The sequence below is a fragment of the Vicugna pacos genome, chromosome 3, assembly GCF_048564905.1.
Source record: "Vicugna pacos chromosome 3, VicPac4, whole genome shotgun sequence".
Taxonomy (NCBI): Eukaryota; Metazoa; Chordata; class Mammalia; order Artiodactyla; family Camelidae; genus Vicugna; species Vicugna pacos.
The window spans coordinates 27,534,718-27,554,373 of record NC_132989.1 but is presented as its reverse complement, the minus strand read 5'-3'; the positions used below and the strand labels follow the sequence as shown (position 1 = coordinate 27,554,373).

Below are 19,656 nucleotides of genomic sequence, written 5' to 3'. Positions count from 1 at the left end.
CCTAGGCGTCTACGTCCCAGCGTGAGGGCGTCGCAGCCGGGAACCGGGAGCAGGGGGTAAGCGGAAATGAGGAAGACGGGTAGCTGGAGTTGCGGCAGAGGGGAATAACCCTCACCCTCAACCCTACCAGGCCAAACTCAGCTCGGAGCTAAGGATGTACTGTGTGAGGTGTGAAGACGACCAGAGCCCTCCCTCCTTCGCACGTAATTGGCCACTATACAGCTAATAACGGGGGGGGCGGGAAGTAATTAGATTTATTTTTTTAATGAAGGTATTGGGGATTGCACCCAGGACCTCATGCTAGGCGTGCGTTCTGCCACTGAACCATACCCTCCTCCCAGGTAATATAATAAGTGTTTTAAAACATTTTTAGAAGAAATATCCAACTGTGTAGTAGACTGATCCCGAAGGAGAAGTAACTGTCCTCCCCCTCGCAACAGCAAAGGAAACATAAATGTTAAGCGTGAGTGGTGGAATTTTAGGTAAATATTTTATTTTTTATCTTTCCCCATAATCATGTATTACTTCAACAAATATTTAGCACCTCTCCATTACTATATACAGCAGTGAACAAAACGAACCCCCGACCTTTGTGTGGAATTTATTTTCCTGTGAGGGAAACTATAGTGTAAAATATATACTATATTCAATGATAAGGGTATTACGGAGGAAAATCAAGGAGGCGGGCTAGGAAACAGGGGTGAAAACAGCTTACAAATTTCCTACAATAAGCTTCTATTACTTTTTAAATTTTATAACTTAAAACCCCCAGTGTATGAAAATGCAAATTTAGATATTTCCAGAAAATTCCCTTATGGCCCTAGCAACAATGATTTGGTCTGTGTTCTGTAAATATTTTCTTGATAAATGTCTATAGGTTTCAGATCATGAAAGTTCCATTTGATTGGTTGGCAGGAAAATCAGCATGGCATGAAGGCATTTATTTTACCCAGGGCTTCACCACTCTGGTCTCTATGAGTCCCTCAGAACATTGCTGTTACCACCCAGGGACAGTTGAGTCCGCTCTCTGAAGAGAAAAGGGCCTGTGTTCTCCTGAGTCTGGTTTCTCTTAACATTTATCTGGCCCTGGTGACCACTCTGAAATACACAAACTCTGTGTTAAGAAAACTAAGAGGTCATTCATCTGTTCATTTCCCTACACCCACCACAAGCCTAGATAGACTGAATGGTGCCATTATTGCAAAACTTCCAGGGTAGCCAGGGTACAAAGTCCTCCCAAGTTCCCCTTGAGCTTTCCCTCTGTGAGCACAGAAACCATCACTCAATTTAATGAATAAGCCTCTCAATTCTAGCTTCTGCTTGTTGGGAGATTCAAACTTAAACAGGCCTTTTTTTCTATAGTAAACACACATTAAGTCATCTCTTCTTTGTCCACTTTGTTCCTTTGTCCCCATACAGGATTGTTTCAGTTCTCTTACTGGTAAGATACTGTGAACTCAAGGCATTTTGCACAATATTCTGACCTGCTGCATGCTACAGGCAGACACGTAATATGTAAATGGCAGGAAAATATTCCCTCATACTCAGAGGGCCCTGTGTACATTTCAGAATACCAGTACTGCACCTGGCATCCGACTGGATGTATCCAGCAACCTTTATGTGCCAAAATCTCTGGACAAATTTAACAAAGTTCACTTTGAAATAGCTGCAGGACCTTATGAACCTCATGAAGACAGTATGACAAATACTGAGTCCAGATTTTGGGTGACTGTTTACACAAAATACTTCAAGTAAATCTGCTGATTAGAACTGTCACTTCCAAATATCCATACAAAGGAATTCTGCCTAAAAATATGTAATATTGAATAGAAAAAATACTGATATTTGATGAAGCTGGATAATGCGGAATTATTATTCTACTTTGTAAACATTTAAAATTTCCACAATCAAGTTAATTTTTTAAATATATATGGCAGAATCCTAAAACCATTCCCAATGACCCATGCCTTTATATGATCTCTTGTCCTTGTGCGAGAAGGACCTGTGAATATGATGGGGTATCATTCCTGTGATAAGGTTGTATTATGTGGAAAGCTGAAGTTAAGAATGGGAGATAGCTTCAGTGGACCTAACATCATCAGGTCAGCCCTTAAAAAGTTTGGTACAGTTATAAAATAAGTAAGTTAGGGGAAGGAATGTACAGCATTGTGACCATAATAAATGATACTGTTGTATACTTGAAAATTGCAAGGAGAGATCTTCAAAGTCCCTACCACAAGAAAAAAAATCATCTCTATATAGTGATGGCTGTTAACCAGATTTATTGTGATGATCATTTCACAGCATTCACAAGGATCAAGTTATTATGTTGAACACCTGAAAATAATTTGCTATATGTCAATTATATCTTAACTTTTAAAATATATGTATTTTTTAAGTTTGAAGAGGTTGGGGCTCTTCTGGAGATTTGAAGTGTGGGAGGGATTTGACAGTGAAGTTTTTCTATTCTAGCTTTGAAGATGGAGGAGACCACACGGCAAGCAATGCAGGTGGCCTCTATTTGCTAAAAGTGGCCCCTAGCTGATGACCAGCAAGAAGACAGAAACCACTGTCCTATAACCAAAAGTAACTGAATTCTGCTTAACCATGTGAGCCCCCAGTCTTGTGGAAGAGGACCCCAAGCTTCAGATAAGAACACAGTTCAACTGATACCCTAATTTCAGCATCATGAGAACCTTAAGAGAGAGCCCAAGCACCCAGTGCTTGGTCTTCTAACCTACAGACCTGTGAAATACGTAAATGTTTTAAACCACTAAATTTGTGGTAATTTGTTATGCAGTAATAAAAAACTAAAATTGTCCCTTTTTCACTCTCTCTCATACACACCCACACAGCCGTTTTCAAGGGGCCAAAGAGCAAGACCAAACAAATGCCCTCTTTATTTACACTTTTATTAATAAAGACAACAAAAAAGATAAGGTTTCAATATTTTATTCAAGTTTTATTTTAAGTGATGTTAATTACAGCATTTGAGGGGAAAGATCTAATTCCACACAAAATGGAAAGACTCTAAAATGTACCCATTAAACTGCTAAAAAATAAACTTGAGTGGCAAGAATACAACAGAAGTCTGATTTAGATTTCGAGTGCTGTCACCATGTGATTACAGTCACAGAGACTCTTCCCAGCTTGCAGCTGGAACTCTTAGAAGCTATTTCATACTCTGGTGCAATGGCAAAAAAACCACAACATGAGAGGGAATTAAGTCCTGAATTATTGGCTTCATCACATCCACCTTCTCCACCCCAAAATGGCACAAAAGAAACAGCTACCACATCCTGCAGACTACTTTTGGTGTAAAAGAGGTGATGGACTGGGTGGAAACAGGTCATGAAGATCTGTCTAAAAAAGTCCCTTTCAGATTAGTTTGTACACACCATCAAACAACGAGCCTCTCCTCAATTAGGGTAGGAAACCAAGGTTCAATTCTCAGGAAGTCACAATTTCATTAATTTACTCAATATGGGTTTACAAAGTGCCTACAAATTATCAGCTTCCACTTGCAGCCATTTCTAGGTAAAAAGAAACCTGACATCTCTAGAGGGGCCGGCAAGTTCCCCCCAAGTCTACAGCTGAAAGGACCTTTTTTAGAATTGGGTTTCTTCTGTACCTTTGAAAGGGCAACACCCTAAAGCTGAATCATCTTTATCCTGGGAGTCTAACATGATATTTAGCAATACTTGCATCCCAGACATACAACATTAAAAGGTACACTAAATTCTGAAGGTAGCTATGCTGCAAAATAGTTTAAAATTAAACGATTGTACAGTATTCGTTTATGCTTGAAACTCCAGTCCTAGACCAAGCTTGTGTCCACCAGCGTTGACATTCTTGCCATCCAGCAGAGCTGACAGCGTCAGTTTGATTCCTGCAGGGGAAAAATTGGAGCAAGGAAAGGAAGAGAGACGGAGGAAAGAAAAGAGAAGAAAGGTTAGCACAAGAGGAACACTGAAGCACACTGGTGACACCACACCAGATTCAGAACCTGTTCAGCCAAGTGTGATCAGCAAGGGCAAAACCACATGGCCCTTCAATCCCTGTTACTCAGCACCATCTGACTAATGACCAGGTAGCCTAGGACGAGCTTATAAAATAATGGTGATTCCACAGCCCACCCGAATCGACTTCAGGGACTCCACTTTCCTTTATCCTTTCACCATCCTCACTGCAATTAATCAATCTACAGTCAGCACCACGCAGTAAACTTCTTCAGCAATACCCCCGTGAAATAAAACCCCAACCATGAATCAGACTCCGAGGTCTAACGCTTCCACCCACAGCATGCATGCAAACACACACGCGTGCATACACATGACTAAATGCGATTTTCTCTAGATTGACTTGATCTGCCATCAAGTCTGTTTGACCAGAATAACCCCAAGGTGGTATTATCTCCTGTAGCTGTAATACACCATGGACTGGCCTAACAGTGCAGAGGAAACCTCCAGCAGGGATGATTTATGGGCTAGTTTTAAGAGCCTGCTAGAAGGGGGTATCAAGCATTATGTACACACTAGAAAAAAGGTTGTAAGAAAATAATCAAAAATGTACTATTTGTTAGCCTTGGCCATTTTTTTCTCCTACTTAATACTTCTATTCTCCAAATGTTTTATAACGACTGTACTCTTTTACATTCAACTATAAAACTTTATATACACTCATTTGCAATGTACTATAGAGTCATTTTATAAGCAATAACATAAAGCAGCAAACCAGCACCACTTTTTTTTAAGACAAAGAACTGACTTCACATACAACCAACACATACCTGGCTTTAGGGTCTGAGTGTATCCTAAACCTATCAGGCTGGAGTTGTTCACTTTAGCCTAGTCAAGGAAAAGATAAGACAGTGAAAATGTTAAGTATTTCACAGTTCAGTCTCCAAAATGAATAAGAACTTTTTAACCAACCAACTCTGGACTTCAGAATCAAATTCCCAGTGGAGAGGGTATAGCTCAATGGTAGAGTGCATGCCTGGCATGCACAAAGTCCTGGGTTCAATCCCCAGTACCTCCATTAAAATAAATAAAAACCTAATTACCTCCCCCACCAAAAAGAATAAAAAATAATTTTAAAAAAAGAATCAAATTCTCTTGTTTCATGACCATCTTGTTTACAGGATTTAGTAAATTCAATTTGAAATGTATCAAATCTGGGAACTGGGACTCAGAAGAGTAACTCAAAGAGTCAACGCAATTTTCAATCAAAAGGAAGTTATTATTTACATTTGATTCCTGAAGTTATGTATCATCAATTCAATTTATACTGAGGAGGTCTGTTTTTAAGTATAACAGGTGAGGACACCTTCGTTTATGGCCAGAGAGATAGAAGTCTTTCTTGTATGGAAGATTTCTTCAAGATCTTTTTGTTAGAATAAGGAAATACAGAGCAAATGTCAAATGGGATTTTTGTGACCTTTTTTTTTAAATGGCAGAACATTGTTCATATTTTCTCTTCATGAGCAAAAATCCTATTGATGTGAAGAAAATTTGGCACTGACAAGCCTGAATTTAAAGCTTGCTGCTATACTGGAGCAAAAGAATGACTTAGTCAATCATTTAAATTTCAGCACTTAGAGAATGGTGATTAATAATTAAGTTCAATAAAGCAGCTGAGTCAATAATAATTTTGCCCTCATTCTTCTGCCTGAGATGGAGGTAAATCTGGGCCTCTCCCTGACCCCTTTCTGGGAAAGTAAGGAGGGTCAGGAGCAGAGCAAGCTCAAACCATGAAAACACCCAGTTCTGGCAAAAGCTAGGGCTGCCAGGGTGCATGTTTTCCTGCTCTCATGCTGTTTTCAGACCCAGCACTTCCCAGGGGAGAAAATGGGAAGGAAGACCTCCCAGAAGTCAGTGCCCCATCTAGCTGTTCCATCTTGCCCATGCCATCCAAATAACAAGGCCTCTTTTCCTTTGTAAGTGACTAACATTAAGGAAGCCAAATTCAGTCCCTATTTCAGGAGACTTAAAATGGGCTCTGTAAATTACACAAGCCAGCCCATAAACCATGGTGCAACGTGCGATTTCCTCATTCCACCCCAAAAGGGGCGCAGCCAGCACTGCCTGCAACAACACAGATGAGCTCAACAGGATTTAATGCAAAAACTGTGCAGCAACACAGGGGTCCAGGAGCAATGCCAGAGTTGCAAGACTAGATGCCAACTGCCCAAGGCCAGGCCCCGATTTCTTAATATGCAGTACAGGAGCTGGGCAAGAGAATGAAAACTGAGGGAGAAATGAACATATAAAACCTTAGGGTTCAAGGCCACCCCCTTTACAGTCTGCAGCATGGAGCAGGAACTGGTTAGAGGGGAAGGCTCCACAGCAAGGCAGTCTGGGTCAAACACAGGCCCCAGCACGTGCCAACTGCCTGCCTGCTGTTGGGCAAGTTACTCAACCACTCTAAGCTTCCAGTTCCTCATCTGTGACAACATGGATGGAATAATTTAAGAACCCTCTCTCAAATGGGTTGTGTAAGAATTAAATACAGCAATCCAAATATAATGGGCTACACGGTGCCTGGCACGCAGAGTGAGCACTATTACCATTTTACCCATTATGAACTTTTCACAGAGAAAACCTCTGGCCAAAGCATGGAACTCCATCTATCCAAAAGGATTCCAACCTAAGGGTCAGGGGGCCTCAGAGATACACAATTCCGCAGGTACCCACCGAGAAGCAGGCGTCAGGGTCGATCTGGTACTTGGCTGCTATTCCGAAGCGAGTGTTACTGTTTCCTGCTGTCCAGGCGAGGTTAACAGCAGTCTCCAACTTCTTGTTCACCTTCTGATAAATGGAGCCACCAAACTCTGTCCCATCATTTCTGCAAACAAGCACAGCAGAGATGTCAAAGCACCCAGGAAGGTGTGTTGAGCTGGGCAGAGCCGCCCAAGTCTAAGGACATGGGTGCTGTAAATGGACTAAACTGATCACAAAACAGACACCAAATTATGATAGAAACAGCTCAGACACCAGAGTCCAGAAGGTTCAGAGGAAGGGAAGTCTACCTGAGCCATCACTGGGAGCATCCACAGGCAGCTCAGCCAACCGCTCAGGCTGCGTGGAACTGGAGGTTTGCTTCCAAAATGTTCTTTAAAATAAAAGCACTAACTAGGGCACCATGATTATGGATTCTGAGTGATTTCTTTCCTCTGCTGCTAAGGTTATTACCTTTTGGGGGGGGGAATAATTAGGTTTATTTATTTATCCTTGGAGGAGGTACTGGGGATTGAACCCAGGACCTCATGCATGCCAAGCATGTGCTCTACCACTTGAGCTATACCCTCCCCCTAAGGTTATTAGTTTTATAAATGCTCTATCATAAAAATGGTAAAAGGGAACTCAGCCAGAAATGGCAAGAAACTCTATAACATTTCACACCAGCAGCTGAGCCACTGCTGCTCAGCCAGAACTGACCCAGCCCCTCGGAGGAGGAGCAGCAGTTACAAAAGAGCTTAACCTACAACTCAGGCCCGTCCATCTGGGCATACTGTTAGCCCATGTTGCAATATCTACCATCCTGGTGAGATTTGAAAAGGTGCAACTTGCTACGCTACAGAATGTTTATGTCTTTCAAAAATGGAATGAAGTACAGCTAGCCAAACTCCTTCCTCTCTTCAAAACACAGCATACTGACCCCAGCCTCTGGGAATACCCTCTTCCCCTCCCTGACATTTTTAACATAAAAATACAAGGTCAAAGCTCTGCCTTATCATTTAGGATCTCTCCAGTGGAAACGGCACTAGCAACTTTTAGGGCAGAGCTCATGTGCTTTGGAATCCAGCAAAGAGCTTAGAACTCACTCATCCAAGAACAAACTGCTGCTGTTTCATTGCAGACTCTGCTCTTCACTAGTACATTCTCCCTAAAGTAGATGCTCATTAAATACATTCTAAATTCTTAGTTTCTTTCCCCTGAAATTCAGCCAGACAGGCATGGTGCTTCCTTCCAAAGAAGGGAGTCCAGGCACCACCTGATTCACAGGGAATCCTGACTTCTTCAGAAAGTTTGAACACGCTACAAAACAGCAGCTTGTCCAAAATAGTAGATTTTTTGAGTGACTGTGGTATAACTCAAATGGGAAACTTTCTTGGGCTTAAATGTGTTTAAAAGTTAGATTTTTCAATACATTCTAAAACCAGCCACACTGCCTTCCTGTACTGAACTCTCAAAACCATAAACTCTATGCTCTATCAAACTTGTTCAAATTCATCTATATGAAGCACAAAGAACATCTGTTACACATCTGGGCCTCTGCAAGAGCAGGGCAACCCAAATTAGCTGTGTCAGCTGTTTCCACGCCAGTTCCAAAAATAAACCATGTTCACTTATTAAAAATCTTGAAGCTCAGGTAATGAAAACAGCTCATGGCCATTATTCTTCCTAGAACTGGTACCAGTTCCTAATTCCAAGCCAAGGAAGCACCTTCCCTGTCAGCCAAAACTCTCAACTAAAAAACACTTCTATGCTTGTGATATTTTTCCTCTGACTTGTTGCATGTTACCTTTCTTGGATTTACATTATTTTTTAACCTTTTTTGGTATACATTTCTATGAATTTTAACATATGCGCAGACTCATATGACCAGGACACAAAACAGTCCTACACCAAATTTCTCTGTGCCAACTCACTGGCTGTCCAGCTCTAGTTTCCCTGTGACTTTTCAGTTTTAAAAAACCCAAATTTTGTTAACTGTGTTAATTTTTATTAATTATAAAAATTCCTCAGAAGTTTTTGTTAATGGAAATTCTATTAGTTTAGACACAAATACCAGTTTCTTGTCTCTAAATTTAAAAAGTCACTTCTTTAGTGACCTCTAGTGGAAAGAAAGAAATATGAAGCAAAGTTGTGCTCAGCTTCTGCCACCCTTTAGCTCCTCACGTCTACAGGGAGTTCATGGATGAAATTTTTGTTTCCCTTAAATCTAACTCAGCACTCTACTTCAACTCTCAAGTTGGAGTACAAGGGTCTCTCTCTAACCCACCCTGTAATTTTCTCTTCCCTTCATGATACTGTCCAGTTAATAAACTTTTAAATGCTCTGCTGTGCAGAGAAGACACTCAGTATTTAATTTGTATCCCATGCCTATATTTCATTAAGCACAGCACGCTGGTCCTCAGGCCATACACTGAGAAAGACAGAGCTACACCTTCCCCCTCCCTGTGTTAACTAAAACTGAAAGGCCCTCCAATGTCCACAAAGCTACAGGGAAGGGACAATCCTGGGGACTGACATCATGCCCTTACCACACCCGATCAGTCTCTCTGTGTGTACCAGTGACAGCATTTACTGTTCACAGAATAGAAAGAACCTACATCACTTCAGGAAATAGGGTAGGTGAGAAGCAAGAAAAATACTAGCAGGCCATTTGGCTCATCTGATTCCAACAAACTCACTTCACAGTGATTAAAAACTGAGCTCAAGAAAAAAATCACGAAAAACAATCCCCTCCACTGCACACACTCACACATTAGTGTGAAGCTGGAACTCATCAGTCTTGTAGCCAACCGCAAAGTTGCTCTGGGTCACTCGAGACTTAGCGGTCTCGAAGTTCATCTGGTAGCCAGCCAGCCAGCCCTCATAGCCCAGCACCAAAGCACCCCGGATGGAGGGCCCGGCGATGTCGAAATCCACGTCGCAGCCCAGGTTGATGTGCTCCCGCTTGTACCCTGTCTTGATTTTGGCATTTTTTTTCCTGCAGGAAAAGAAATTGTATTAAAATCAGAAGTGACCTCACTTTGCAACAACCATGCCAAGAAATGCAAATTTTTTAAAAATGATCCCAGTTTGAAGAGGTGGACAGGGAGGCAGTCAGGGCCCCAGATCTTTCTTAAATAGCTGCTGTACCACAATGGGCAGAACACAACCTCTCTTCAACCGGAATCCAGAATAATTCGAAATGCCACCATGATGAAGCAAGAACACAGGCAGGAAAAGCTAGAAAAATAAGTGCTAAGTAATTTTTACTGTCCTCCCCCTGTGCTCAATGTAGTGGCCTACACAGGCATTCATTAGGTAGAGTGCCACCATGTAATTATGAAACAGATGCATCTTTGCTGTCTTCCACGTCTGCAGAAAAGATACATCTGTCACAAAGGCAGCCATCTAAACAGCAGCTTTTAAGGACACAGTCGTCTTCTTACTTTATGGCTCACTTAGTACATAAAGAAACAAATACTAGATCCGTTCTAAGTAATTACAACAGTTAGACAGCTTCTAATTCAGTATTCATGAGATCCCAGTGAGTACATATTACAAAGAACTGGGTAGTGATGTGGAATCTGGGGCCTTGCAGTCACAGGGGACCAGGAAGCCCTGTTGGACCAGACAAGACCCCAGGTCTAGTCCACTGATCCCAGATTTGCGTACATGGCCTGATCAGTGCCTCCACTGCCTATTACTCAAGACCCAGCATTTCTCAGGAAAGGCAGGTAAGTCGTGTTACCAGCAAATATATATCACCATGCCTCTTAGCACAAGTCAGCATCAGAGACAAGATCACATATAACAAAAAAAAATCTAGACTAATGTCACCTGATTGTTTCTGCCATTCAGCTACAAAGTGGACATCTCCCACAGCAGGCTACATTCTCAGCCGAGACCACAGGAGAAACCAGATCTGCTTCAAGGCTCAAGGACCACACAGCCCTGTCCACCCCAGCTTCACTCACACTGAGATTAAACCTTCATCCCCAGCACCCAGACTGTGGGCCCTAAATACCACCCCCTCCTAAAAGGAACCAGCACGCCTCAGAAAACAGGAGATTACAAATTGGGGCAGGAAATGGGCAAGGTGAGCTGGAAGCATCTATCAAACTCTCAAAGACTTTGAAGTTGGAGAAGAGGCTCCCAAGGGCTTCAAACATGGGACAATGTGAGCATCATTAAGAATAATATTAGCAATGGATTGAAACATATCAAGTATGTTTAAAGGTATGCGATAATAATGACACTCAAAACACACACACATTAGTCATCTTTAGAGACTAGAGAACCAATTTGTTATTTTGAAAACAGTAAATAAAAAAGGAATCAAACATTTATCCCACCTTTCCTGTACTAACTATATCTCAAGATAACCAAAGAGTTGATGAGAAGTGTCTCTCTTTTTTTATTCATAAATATTCTTTTAATTGAACTATAGTCAGTTTACAATGTTGGGTCAACTTCTGGTGTACAGCATATTTCAGGCATCCATATACATACAGAAATTCGTTTTCATATTCTTTTTCATTATAGGTTACCACACAATATTGAATATAGTTCCCTGTGCTACACAGTATAAACTTGTTGTTTACCTACTTTATATATACCGGTTAGTATCTGCAGGAGAAGTTTCTCTTTATTGAAATATTCCAGATAGAAAATGAAGGAAGGATAAAGGTAGAATTATCACTGATTTGTAACCCCTCATGAGCAGATCATGAATGGCACTAACATACCAAGAGAAAACCAGGCTTTCCTTCTATGTGCATCTCAATAAAACCGTATTTTAGCAACACCACCACCCCTTCAGTGGAATCTAAATGTGATGAAGCCTTTAGACATACCAATTTACAGGAAATACGGGGGGCAGGGGAACAAGTTAAACACCCACCACAGAACGCAAACAGCAACATTTCTCTATAAGTAATCCTACAGGACAAATGATCTAGTTTTAACAAATAAATTGCAAGGGGAAAATGATAAGAAGAATCTAAAAACAATTTTTACAATTTTGCATGGACAATTTTTGACTTGTAAATAACTTTCATGAAATCACATACATTTGGAGACCAGACTTGACAATATTATGGAATTATGATTAATTTTTTACAATGTAATGATATTGTGCTTATGTTTTTTTAAAGGAATCTTATTTAAAGATACATATTAAAATATTTACAGATAAAATTATGTGATATCTGTTATTTACTTAAAAATACTCTGAGCGTGGGAGGGACTGACTATGGATGCATAAATAAAACATGATTGGCCATGGGTTGATAATTATTAAAGCTGGGTGATTGGAACATGATGAGAGTATAATGTAATTTTCTGTATTCTTTTGCATGTTTGAAATTTTCCATAATAAAAAATTTAAAGATTAAACACTCCAAGTTTTCAATGAGACACAAGAATTTCAGAGGTCATAGGTGAAAATAAAGTCAACACCCTTCCCCAGTGACCATGAAACTTGCACCTTTTATTCAAGTTGCTTCTGTGCATTTTTGTAAGCTTTGAAAAAAAGGAGTGACAACCAAATAAATTACCTCCCAATAAGAAAAACTTAAAATAAACCTGTTTTGCTCTGTCTGCTCTTTAGGAGAAGAAGCCTCAATTATAACCAAGTACCTAACTGGCACCAAGCAGGGTGAGGTGACTGATGAAAAGACAGCTGCTCAGAGGCTGACATTTAGAAAGCAGGGGAGACCAATATATGTACAAATCAAGCATCTAATAACCACTGGGTAAAACGTGGTTGTCCACACAAAGTGTGACACCTGTGACAGGGCCTCTGACCAGTGGTATGCAACAGCCACACTGTACAGTTACACAGCACCTCCATACACTGCCTCACTGGATTCTGGTCAGGAGAGCCCCAGAGAATGGGCACTGCTTGGGCAGTGACACAATTTCCAGGCTTGTGCCATAAGGCAGCATTCCACACCTTTGGAGTTTTTCCTCTTTCAGATATTATTGGGATCTTTTTAAAGCTATTTAAACAGTGAAGCTAATTTGACAAGCACCTGAGAAAGGCATGACTCTGATCTGTGGTTAACAAGCTGGCTTTATCTGTGGTAGGTAGTCAGTGTGGGTGCTGGTCCCCAGGCAAGGTCTGTCTGCAGCTTCATCCAAAAGCGATGTATGCTTAGCTCCTTACAAAAGCCAGGATATTTTCCCAAGCTGTACCCTTCTGTCACTTTGGAAAGGCAGTTTTCAATTTCAATCTCCATCAAGTTATCAAAACTTTCCTCAAACACCCAGTAGCCATGAGTACTTCTTGTGCCCATAGTCTTGCTTTCTAAACACCATTCTTCAATAAAAGGAACCAAGGCTCCTTGGAGAAATGGCTGATAGCAGGACTGGGGAAGAACAAGTACACTTTCTGAAGTGCTCAAAAAAAATGGCTTGTCAAAACCACACAGGATGTCAACTTGAAGGCACTCCCAATAGCCTTATCTGGGACAATATGAATAACAAAATAAATTACAGTAATGGATTATAATCCATAGAATAAAATAAGTGTTCAAGAATCCATATCGATAAAAATAACTGATCAAATAAACAGAAAGTGGAGAAGGAAGAACTCAGATCTTCCTTAACAGTAAAATCCAAATTAATAAATGTAGAAGGAATGATGGGAAAAATCACCATTCACCAACAACACAACTGTTTGCAAAAATCACCAATGGATGCTAATATTTGTGAGTCAAAGTATAAGAAAGAATATTTGTATGGTCTTAAAGCATGTTCCCAAAAATGCTTGTTACTTACAAATGGGAAAAAAAAGTCGCTTTATAGAGAAACCTAGCAAACATCACTTTAAGTAATCAAAGTAATGTCACCAATAATGAGGTACATTGACATATACCTCATGATGTCAGGCACCGGGATGGACACAACACATCATGTCTATGGTTGTCAAAAATGCATAACCACTGGGAAACATCAGACAAATCCAAATTGAAGGAGTCTACAAAATAATTGCCCAAGCATCTTTAAAAGTGTCAAAGTCATGAAAGATACAGAAAGACTATACCCTAGATTAGAAGAGGCAAAGCAGACTTGACAACTAAATACAATGTAGTGTCCTGAACTTAATCATGGTCCAGAAATAAAGTATCAGGAGAAGAACAGATGAGTTAACTATATGATATCAACATAAATTTCCTGGTTCTCATTATTATATAATAGCTATAAAAGATGTTAACATTAGGAGAAGCTGGGTAAAGGATATAAAAGAATTCTACACACTATTTGTGCAACATTTTTGTATATGTTAAGTATAAAATTATCTCAAAATAAAAAGCTAATTAAAGTTAAAAAAAAAACTTTTTTCATATGTATATTACTCCAAGACCTGGAAACTTCTCTGCAAACCTCCCAAAGGCAATGGGAAACCCCTTTACAAATTCCAAAGTGTGCCACCTCAGGGCAGCAGGCAAAGTCCTAGGCAGCAAACTCAAGCATGTGGGCAGTCCTTCCAGTCCTCATCCTATCAGAGGGTTTCTGGATAACCTCTCCCATCACAGCAGGGTGCCTGGTGGGGAGTGGAGAAGCAGGAAGTGGGAGAAACTACAGCAGTGATTAGAACAAGGGAAAATTCAGCTCCTGGCCAGTGGTCTTCAGATCAACCATAACCAAGTTATAAAAAGACTATAACCTCCAGAGGCAGGAGCCCCGTGTGCCCAGTCCCTTGTGGTCACCCTGCACAGGGTACGAACTCAGTAGATCCTCCCTCTAATAAACATCTGTGGAAGAGGAAAATGGAAGGAGAGAGAGGAAAATATGCAATGGCAAAAATGAATTTTAAAATGCTGCTGAACCATACACTTAAAGATGGTTGAGATGGTAAATTTTGTGTATTTTACCACAACTTTTAAAAACTGAAAAACTAAGAAATGAAACTCAATGCATGTCCTTCATCAGCGTGCAAAACAACCTTTCCCAGGTTTATGAGACCCATTGTTCTGAGTGGAAAAAGCCAAGAGTGCACTCTAGAGGAGAATGACTCCTTCCAGCCCCTCTGAAAAGCACCTGGAGCTGCGGCAGACCAACACGCACCCTGACGCACCCTGACGCACCCTGACGTGGCCAATAACCAGCCAGTCTAATCTGTGGCTGGAGGCTGGAGCAGGAAAGTGCAGCCTCAGGACCCACCCTGCAGTTAAGCCCACATGCCCTCAGTGTCTCTAAGTAGGAAGCTAGGGAAAGGACCCTCCAAGCCTGAAATACGGGGCTGGCAACAGTGACCCTTAGCCTCCGCTTCCAAATGCCGCCCGTTGCCCTACAGCCGTGGTCACATGCCTCACTCACGTGGAATGGAGCTTTACTGGACCAGAAATCCTGCAGGCTCCACAGCTGAGGCCAGGAGAACGGTAACAGACAGCACGGAGTCTTATTCTATAATAACACTTCTAAATGTCCCCATGGAGAACACAGATGAAATTCTTACCCAGTGTTTGGTGAGAAGGATGAATCGAAGGTCAGCTTCAGTCCACGTGCAAGCTGAACAGTAAAGAAATTCGCCAATAGGTTGAGTCACAAGGCAGGTCAGCAAATGTCAATTAATAAAACTGCATCTCTTCACAGGCAACCATTACCTGATCTTCCACAGTAATTTCCGTGCCTAGTGTGTTGTCAGTGTTCCATTTCTCCGTAAACGTCAGACCATATTCGGTCCATCTGTACTTGGTTTCCAGACTGCCCGTCACTTTGGTGGTCTCCGTGTTGGCTGAACCTGAGCTTGTAAATTCCTTTAAAGAAGAAAGAGAGTCACAGCCTGCATGCCAGCACTTCATTCTGCATCACTCCACCCCTGAGCAGACTCTACTTTCCTTTATGCAAGAGGTGAGACCCTGACTGTGTGGAGGTAAAGCTCATTCTATAATTCAACTAGATATTTCAAGTACAGATGGAGTCTGCTAATTAAGGGAATCCTACGGGGAATTCTTATTAGGAGACAACTTCCTTCCTCCCTGTAACTCTTTAGACTGGACAGGAAGGCAATCATCCTTCTGTCCTACCTCCAGCCTCGGACAGAGAAAAAGCTTTAAGATAAAGCTAACATTATAGTAATTCAAGCCAAAACTTCCTCCTTTCAACAATTACCACAGGCACAATCTAACAGGAACTACTAAAGTTTTTTTTGTTTGTTTGTTTGTTTTGTTTTTTTTAAATAATCACATGGTATGGCACACTGGTCAATTTTGAAATAAGAAATACAAAGAAAAACAAAGCTAAGATCTGTCCCATATTCTCACGAGTATTATGAGCTGCTGAATTGGGGACCCACTGGCATGGTTCCCCTGGACCACCCATCCCACAGAGGATGCAATGAATGTGAGAGCCACAAACTGCCACAATCAGAAAAGCCCCTCTGTTTGACTCTGCTACCCAGATGGCAGTTATTCATTGATCTGTAATAAGTATTCACGTTCCATGTGGGCCAGACAACTTACCAGTCCATTCTCAGATTTTGTTTTCAAATCAAGCTTTATTAAGCCAAATCCTAAAGAGAGAAGATGGTAACAGTTAACAGGTTAAATAGCTAACTTGCGAGCAGCATCTCCGCCTCCCTTAGTCTGTTTAAAAATGCCATGAGTGCGGAGGGCACCTGTCTCCACTGCTGCCTGCCTGTGTGTGCAGAGCCTGGTTGCCATGGAACAGTGGCAGACGGAACAGGCACAGGCCCCACCTGCGCTCCAAGTGGAGTCAGAGAAAAAAAGGCATGACAGTGTGGGCACATGCCTAAGGAGGAGCTAAATTTAGAAATCGCACTCCACTGCAGCATCCAGAGACCTGCCCCCACCTGAGACAGGAAACAAGAATGTCCACTTGTTTGCAGCAATTCGCAAACCTATCCATTCTGGGTGCACAACCAAAACTGCTCTACCAGGCAGAGAAGGCTTATCTTTTTTCCCTGACATGAAAGTTCTGAGAGCTGACTGACCCAGGTCTCTCAAACTGTGATGGGTGAAATCCCAAACATGCCAACTCCGTCTCTGAGGTGAAAGGCTGCTCCATGCAACACTCACCATAGCCCTTGGTGAAGACGTCCCTGGCAGATTTGCCAAGATCAGCGTATGTGGGAGGCACAGCCATCTTCTGCTACAATAAAAGAACCACCAAAGTAAACACACTGGTAATTATAGATATTAGTTTTCCACCTACAAATATCGTCAGCACTGAGTTCCAGGTACCTTATTTCCCCGGGTGTGGATAGAAAAGCCTGTGCTATCTCCCGCTTCTTTTCGTAGCTAGAGTTTTAAACACCCAATAAGTTTTTATTGACAGCAGATCAGCCTGACTTCGGAGCTCTTCTACTAGGCATCCCCAAGACTGAGCACAGGCCCAGAATATGGCAGGAGTCAGTCAATGTTTGCTGAATGAATTAATTGTCAAAGACACATTACCATAAGCCAGCTACTTTACTGAATTGCAGGACTCTTGCCAATAAAACATATCTTCTTACAAAACATCAACTGCTAGGACATTAAATACACTGAACAGAAATCAGAGCTTTTCATGGCAACCTATTTTCCATACAGCTGTGACTTCATTCATGCAACAAATATTTATGGAGTAAAGGGGAAGGTACAGCTCAGTGGTGCTTAGCATGCACAAAGTCCTGGGTTCAATCCCCAGTGCCTCCTCTAAGAATAAATAAATAAATAAACCTAATTACCTCCCCCCACCAAAAATACATATATATATATACTTATGGAGTATCTACTATGTGTCAGAATGGACCCAACCCTTCACAAAACTTTTGCATTTTATGGGAACCCACTTTTAGAGTATCATCACATTCCTCACAGAGAAAACAGTAAAACCTAACTAACTAGGCAACTCTTCATATGGAAGGAAATGCAATGACCCCCCCCAATTTAATTCAAACAAACATTTATTGAGCTCCAAAGTAACTGTATTTTTAAAACTATAGGAGTACTACTTGGGATTGGTGCATATCATTAAGTCAGTCAACAAGTATTTATTAAATACCACAGTGTTCAAGGGAGGCAAGTACTTCAAATAGTCCTTGCCCTGATAACCACACTGCATCTCTGAGAGGCTCTGCACTGACACCTCATGTACACAGAATTAAACTCCTAATCTGGACAGCACACACTCTGTGCTCCATCCAGGAGGAGAGGGGAACATGATAAAGCACCATCTTGTGCATCTTCTCAAGCTCCCAAATTGTTAGCCTCAATGGGCCAGAAATTCAACTAACTTACCAAGGATGGTTCCAGCCATTTTAAATACAGTATACCTAAATTACCAAACTTAATTTGCATCTACCCCAACCAAAGTCACATATATATGTACTTACACAAATGAACACCCATATGGCATGTTCCTGGTATGTGGGAACCCACTAAAAGTGTTCCAAGTGATCCCAGGGGAACAATATCACAATTGGAAGCTGCATTCCTGACCAAAGCCTCACCTTCAAAGACACTGCAGGGAGCCCACAGAACCAAAGAGTATAATGTAATAAATAGATAAATAAATAAACTTCCACAATTTTAAATTATCAAACTGTGGTCCAGGTCCTACTTCACTTTTTTCAGGGGTTTTGCTAATTCTGTCCCAACTCCCTTTTGTATCAGGGCAGAGAGGAGCAGCCCAGTAAGCTGTCCACACTATCCTATTTTTGTTGCTGTTATGTCTCACACATGATCAGGCTGGAACCATGGGCAACTCAGTCCACATGAGGATCAGGGCACAAGGAACGTGGGGGAAGACCCACTAGGCTGCTCCCACTGGCTCTTTCAAGTCTGGGGACTCCCCTCTCCCAACTTGCTCCCCTTCCACCAAAAATGAACCCCATAGGCACACTCACCCCAGGGACAGACCAGGACACCATCTACCAGGTCCTCCAGAAATACCCCCACCTTAGGCAGATGCCCCCGCCACAGATGGGGCTAGCCCCTTCCAGGAGAAGCAATGAAACCACCCTGGATCGAAGGCTGGTATAATACAGCCCCAAAGAAACGTGCAGAGGGCCGAGAAGATTCTCCACCCCCATCAGAGTTAACAGGTTTCAGTGGACCACCAACCCCTCTTCAGGGCTGCCCCCTACCCAGCTGGGCCACAAACTCAGCCCCAGCCAGGTCGGAGCAGTCCAGTGGCAACATCTCTGGGTCAGCTAAGACCTCCGGCACCTCAGGAGCCAGAGCCCTCCCAAATATCCTCCCCAGGCTCCAGGACCCGCCTCAGCAGACACACACTGCTTTCATATCTGGACTGGTCCAACCCCTCAGGAAAAAAGGCAGAACACGCATCATTTAATGTTCCCCAAATGCCCCCTCTTATCCCTAATCCCCAAAATCAAAATGCAAAGCCACCTGTCAAAAAAACACTCCACCCACAGCAAACATCACCCTAAAGTGGCCAGTAAGAAGATTACCAGCCAAGGACAAGAGAGGTGGGATGGCAGGGGGAGCTCACACAAGGCCAGGCTCTCCTCGCAGCCCCAGCACAGCACCTGGCAGGGAAGATGCACAGGAACCACTGGCTGAGTGGAGGCAAATCCAGTCCTGGATCTGAGGTAACACCCACCAAGGCGGGCAAGAGGCTGACTCCCCCTTCGCCAAAGGCCCCCAGTGACTGTGTGGTTATAGTTTCCCCTTTGCTTCTCATGTAGCCTTCCTCATTCCCCACCTTCTGTCTCCTGCCTCACTTACCTGACAGGACTGAGGCAGCTCTGCCTCTCTGAGAAGCTTGACTTTCTTACAACTGCAAACAGCATCCAACACAGTTCTCAGCACTCATTTCAGAAACAATTTTATAGTAGAAATAATGATGTCCATTCATGTTTTCTCAGGCCAGCACTAGAGGGAAGAGAATTCAGCATCCTGTATTCTCACTTAACATCCTGCCTGCACTTACTTGGAGGCTGAACTCTGGCCTTAGCCTTCCCCTCTCC

The 19,656-nt window shown here is 42.1% G+C and overlaps 1 protein-coding gene, 1 long non-coding RNA gene and 1 other non-coding gene across 5 annotated transcripts in view; 1 reads left to right on the top strand and 2 right to left on the bottom strand.

Annotated features, from left to right (window-relative positions):
• The first annotated feature begins 13 nt into the window (after positions 1 to 13).
• On the top strand, positions 14 to 2,826 carry LOC107034408 (uncharacterized). Its single transcript, XR_012069089.1, has 3 exons — positions 14 to 203; positions 374 to 482; positions 2,473 to 2,826. It is a non-coding gene; the product is annotated as an uncharacterized lncRNA (long non-coding RNA).
• A 110-nt stretch (positions 2,827 to 2,936) lies between these two features.
• Positions 2,937 to 19,656, bottom strand: part of VDAC1 (voltage dependent anion channel 1) — a 29,763-nt gene continuing 13,043 nt past the window's right edge. For 2 of the 3 annotated variants that reach the window (XM_072957261.1, XM_072957265.1), the window contains exons 2-9: positions 16,760 to 16,832; positions 16,184 to 16,233; positions 15,326 to 15,478; positions 15,178 to 15,230; positions 9,487 to 9,714; positions 6,693 to 6,843; positions 4,790 to 4,847; positions 2,937 to 3,889 (exon numbers count right to left, since the gene is read on the bottom strand). In XM_072957261.1, the coding sequence (XP_072813362.1) occupies positions 3,798 to 3,889; positions 4,790 to 4,847; positions 6,693 to 6,843; positions 9,487 to 9,714; positions 15,178 to 15,230; positions 15,326 to 15,478; positions 16,184 to 16,233; positions 16,760 to 16,826 (852 nt within the window). In that variant the 5' untranslated portion in view covers positions 16,827 to 16,832 and the 3' untranslated portion in view covers positions 2,937 to 3,797. Of the gene's footprint in view, positions 3,890 to 4,789; positions 4,848 to 6,692; positions 6,844 to 9,486; positions 9,715 to 15,177; positions 15,231 to 15,325; positions 15,479 to 16,183; positions 16,234 to 16,759; positions 16,833 to 19,414; positions 19,557 to 19,656 lie in introns of those variants that run through there. The other variant, XM_072957258.1, reaches the window with a different exon arrangement.
• TRNAA-GGC (transfer RNA alanine (anticodon GGC)) lies at positions 7,234 to 7,307 on the bottom strand. Its single transcript has one exon. It is a non-coding gene; the product is annotated as a tRNA-Ala (tRNA).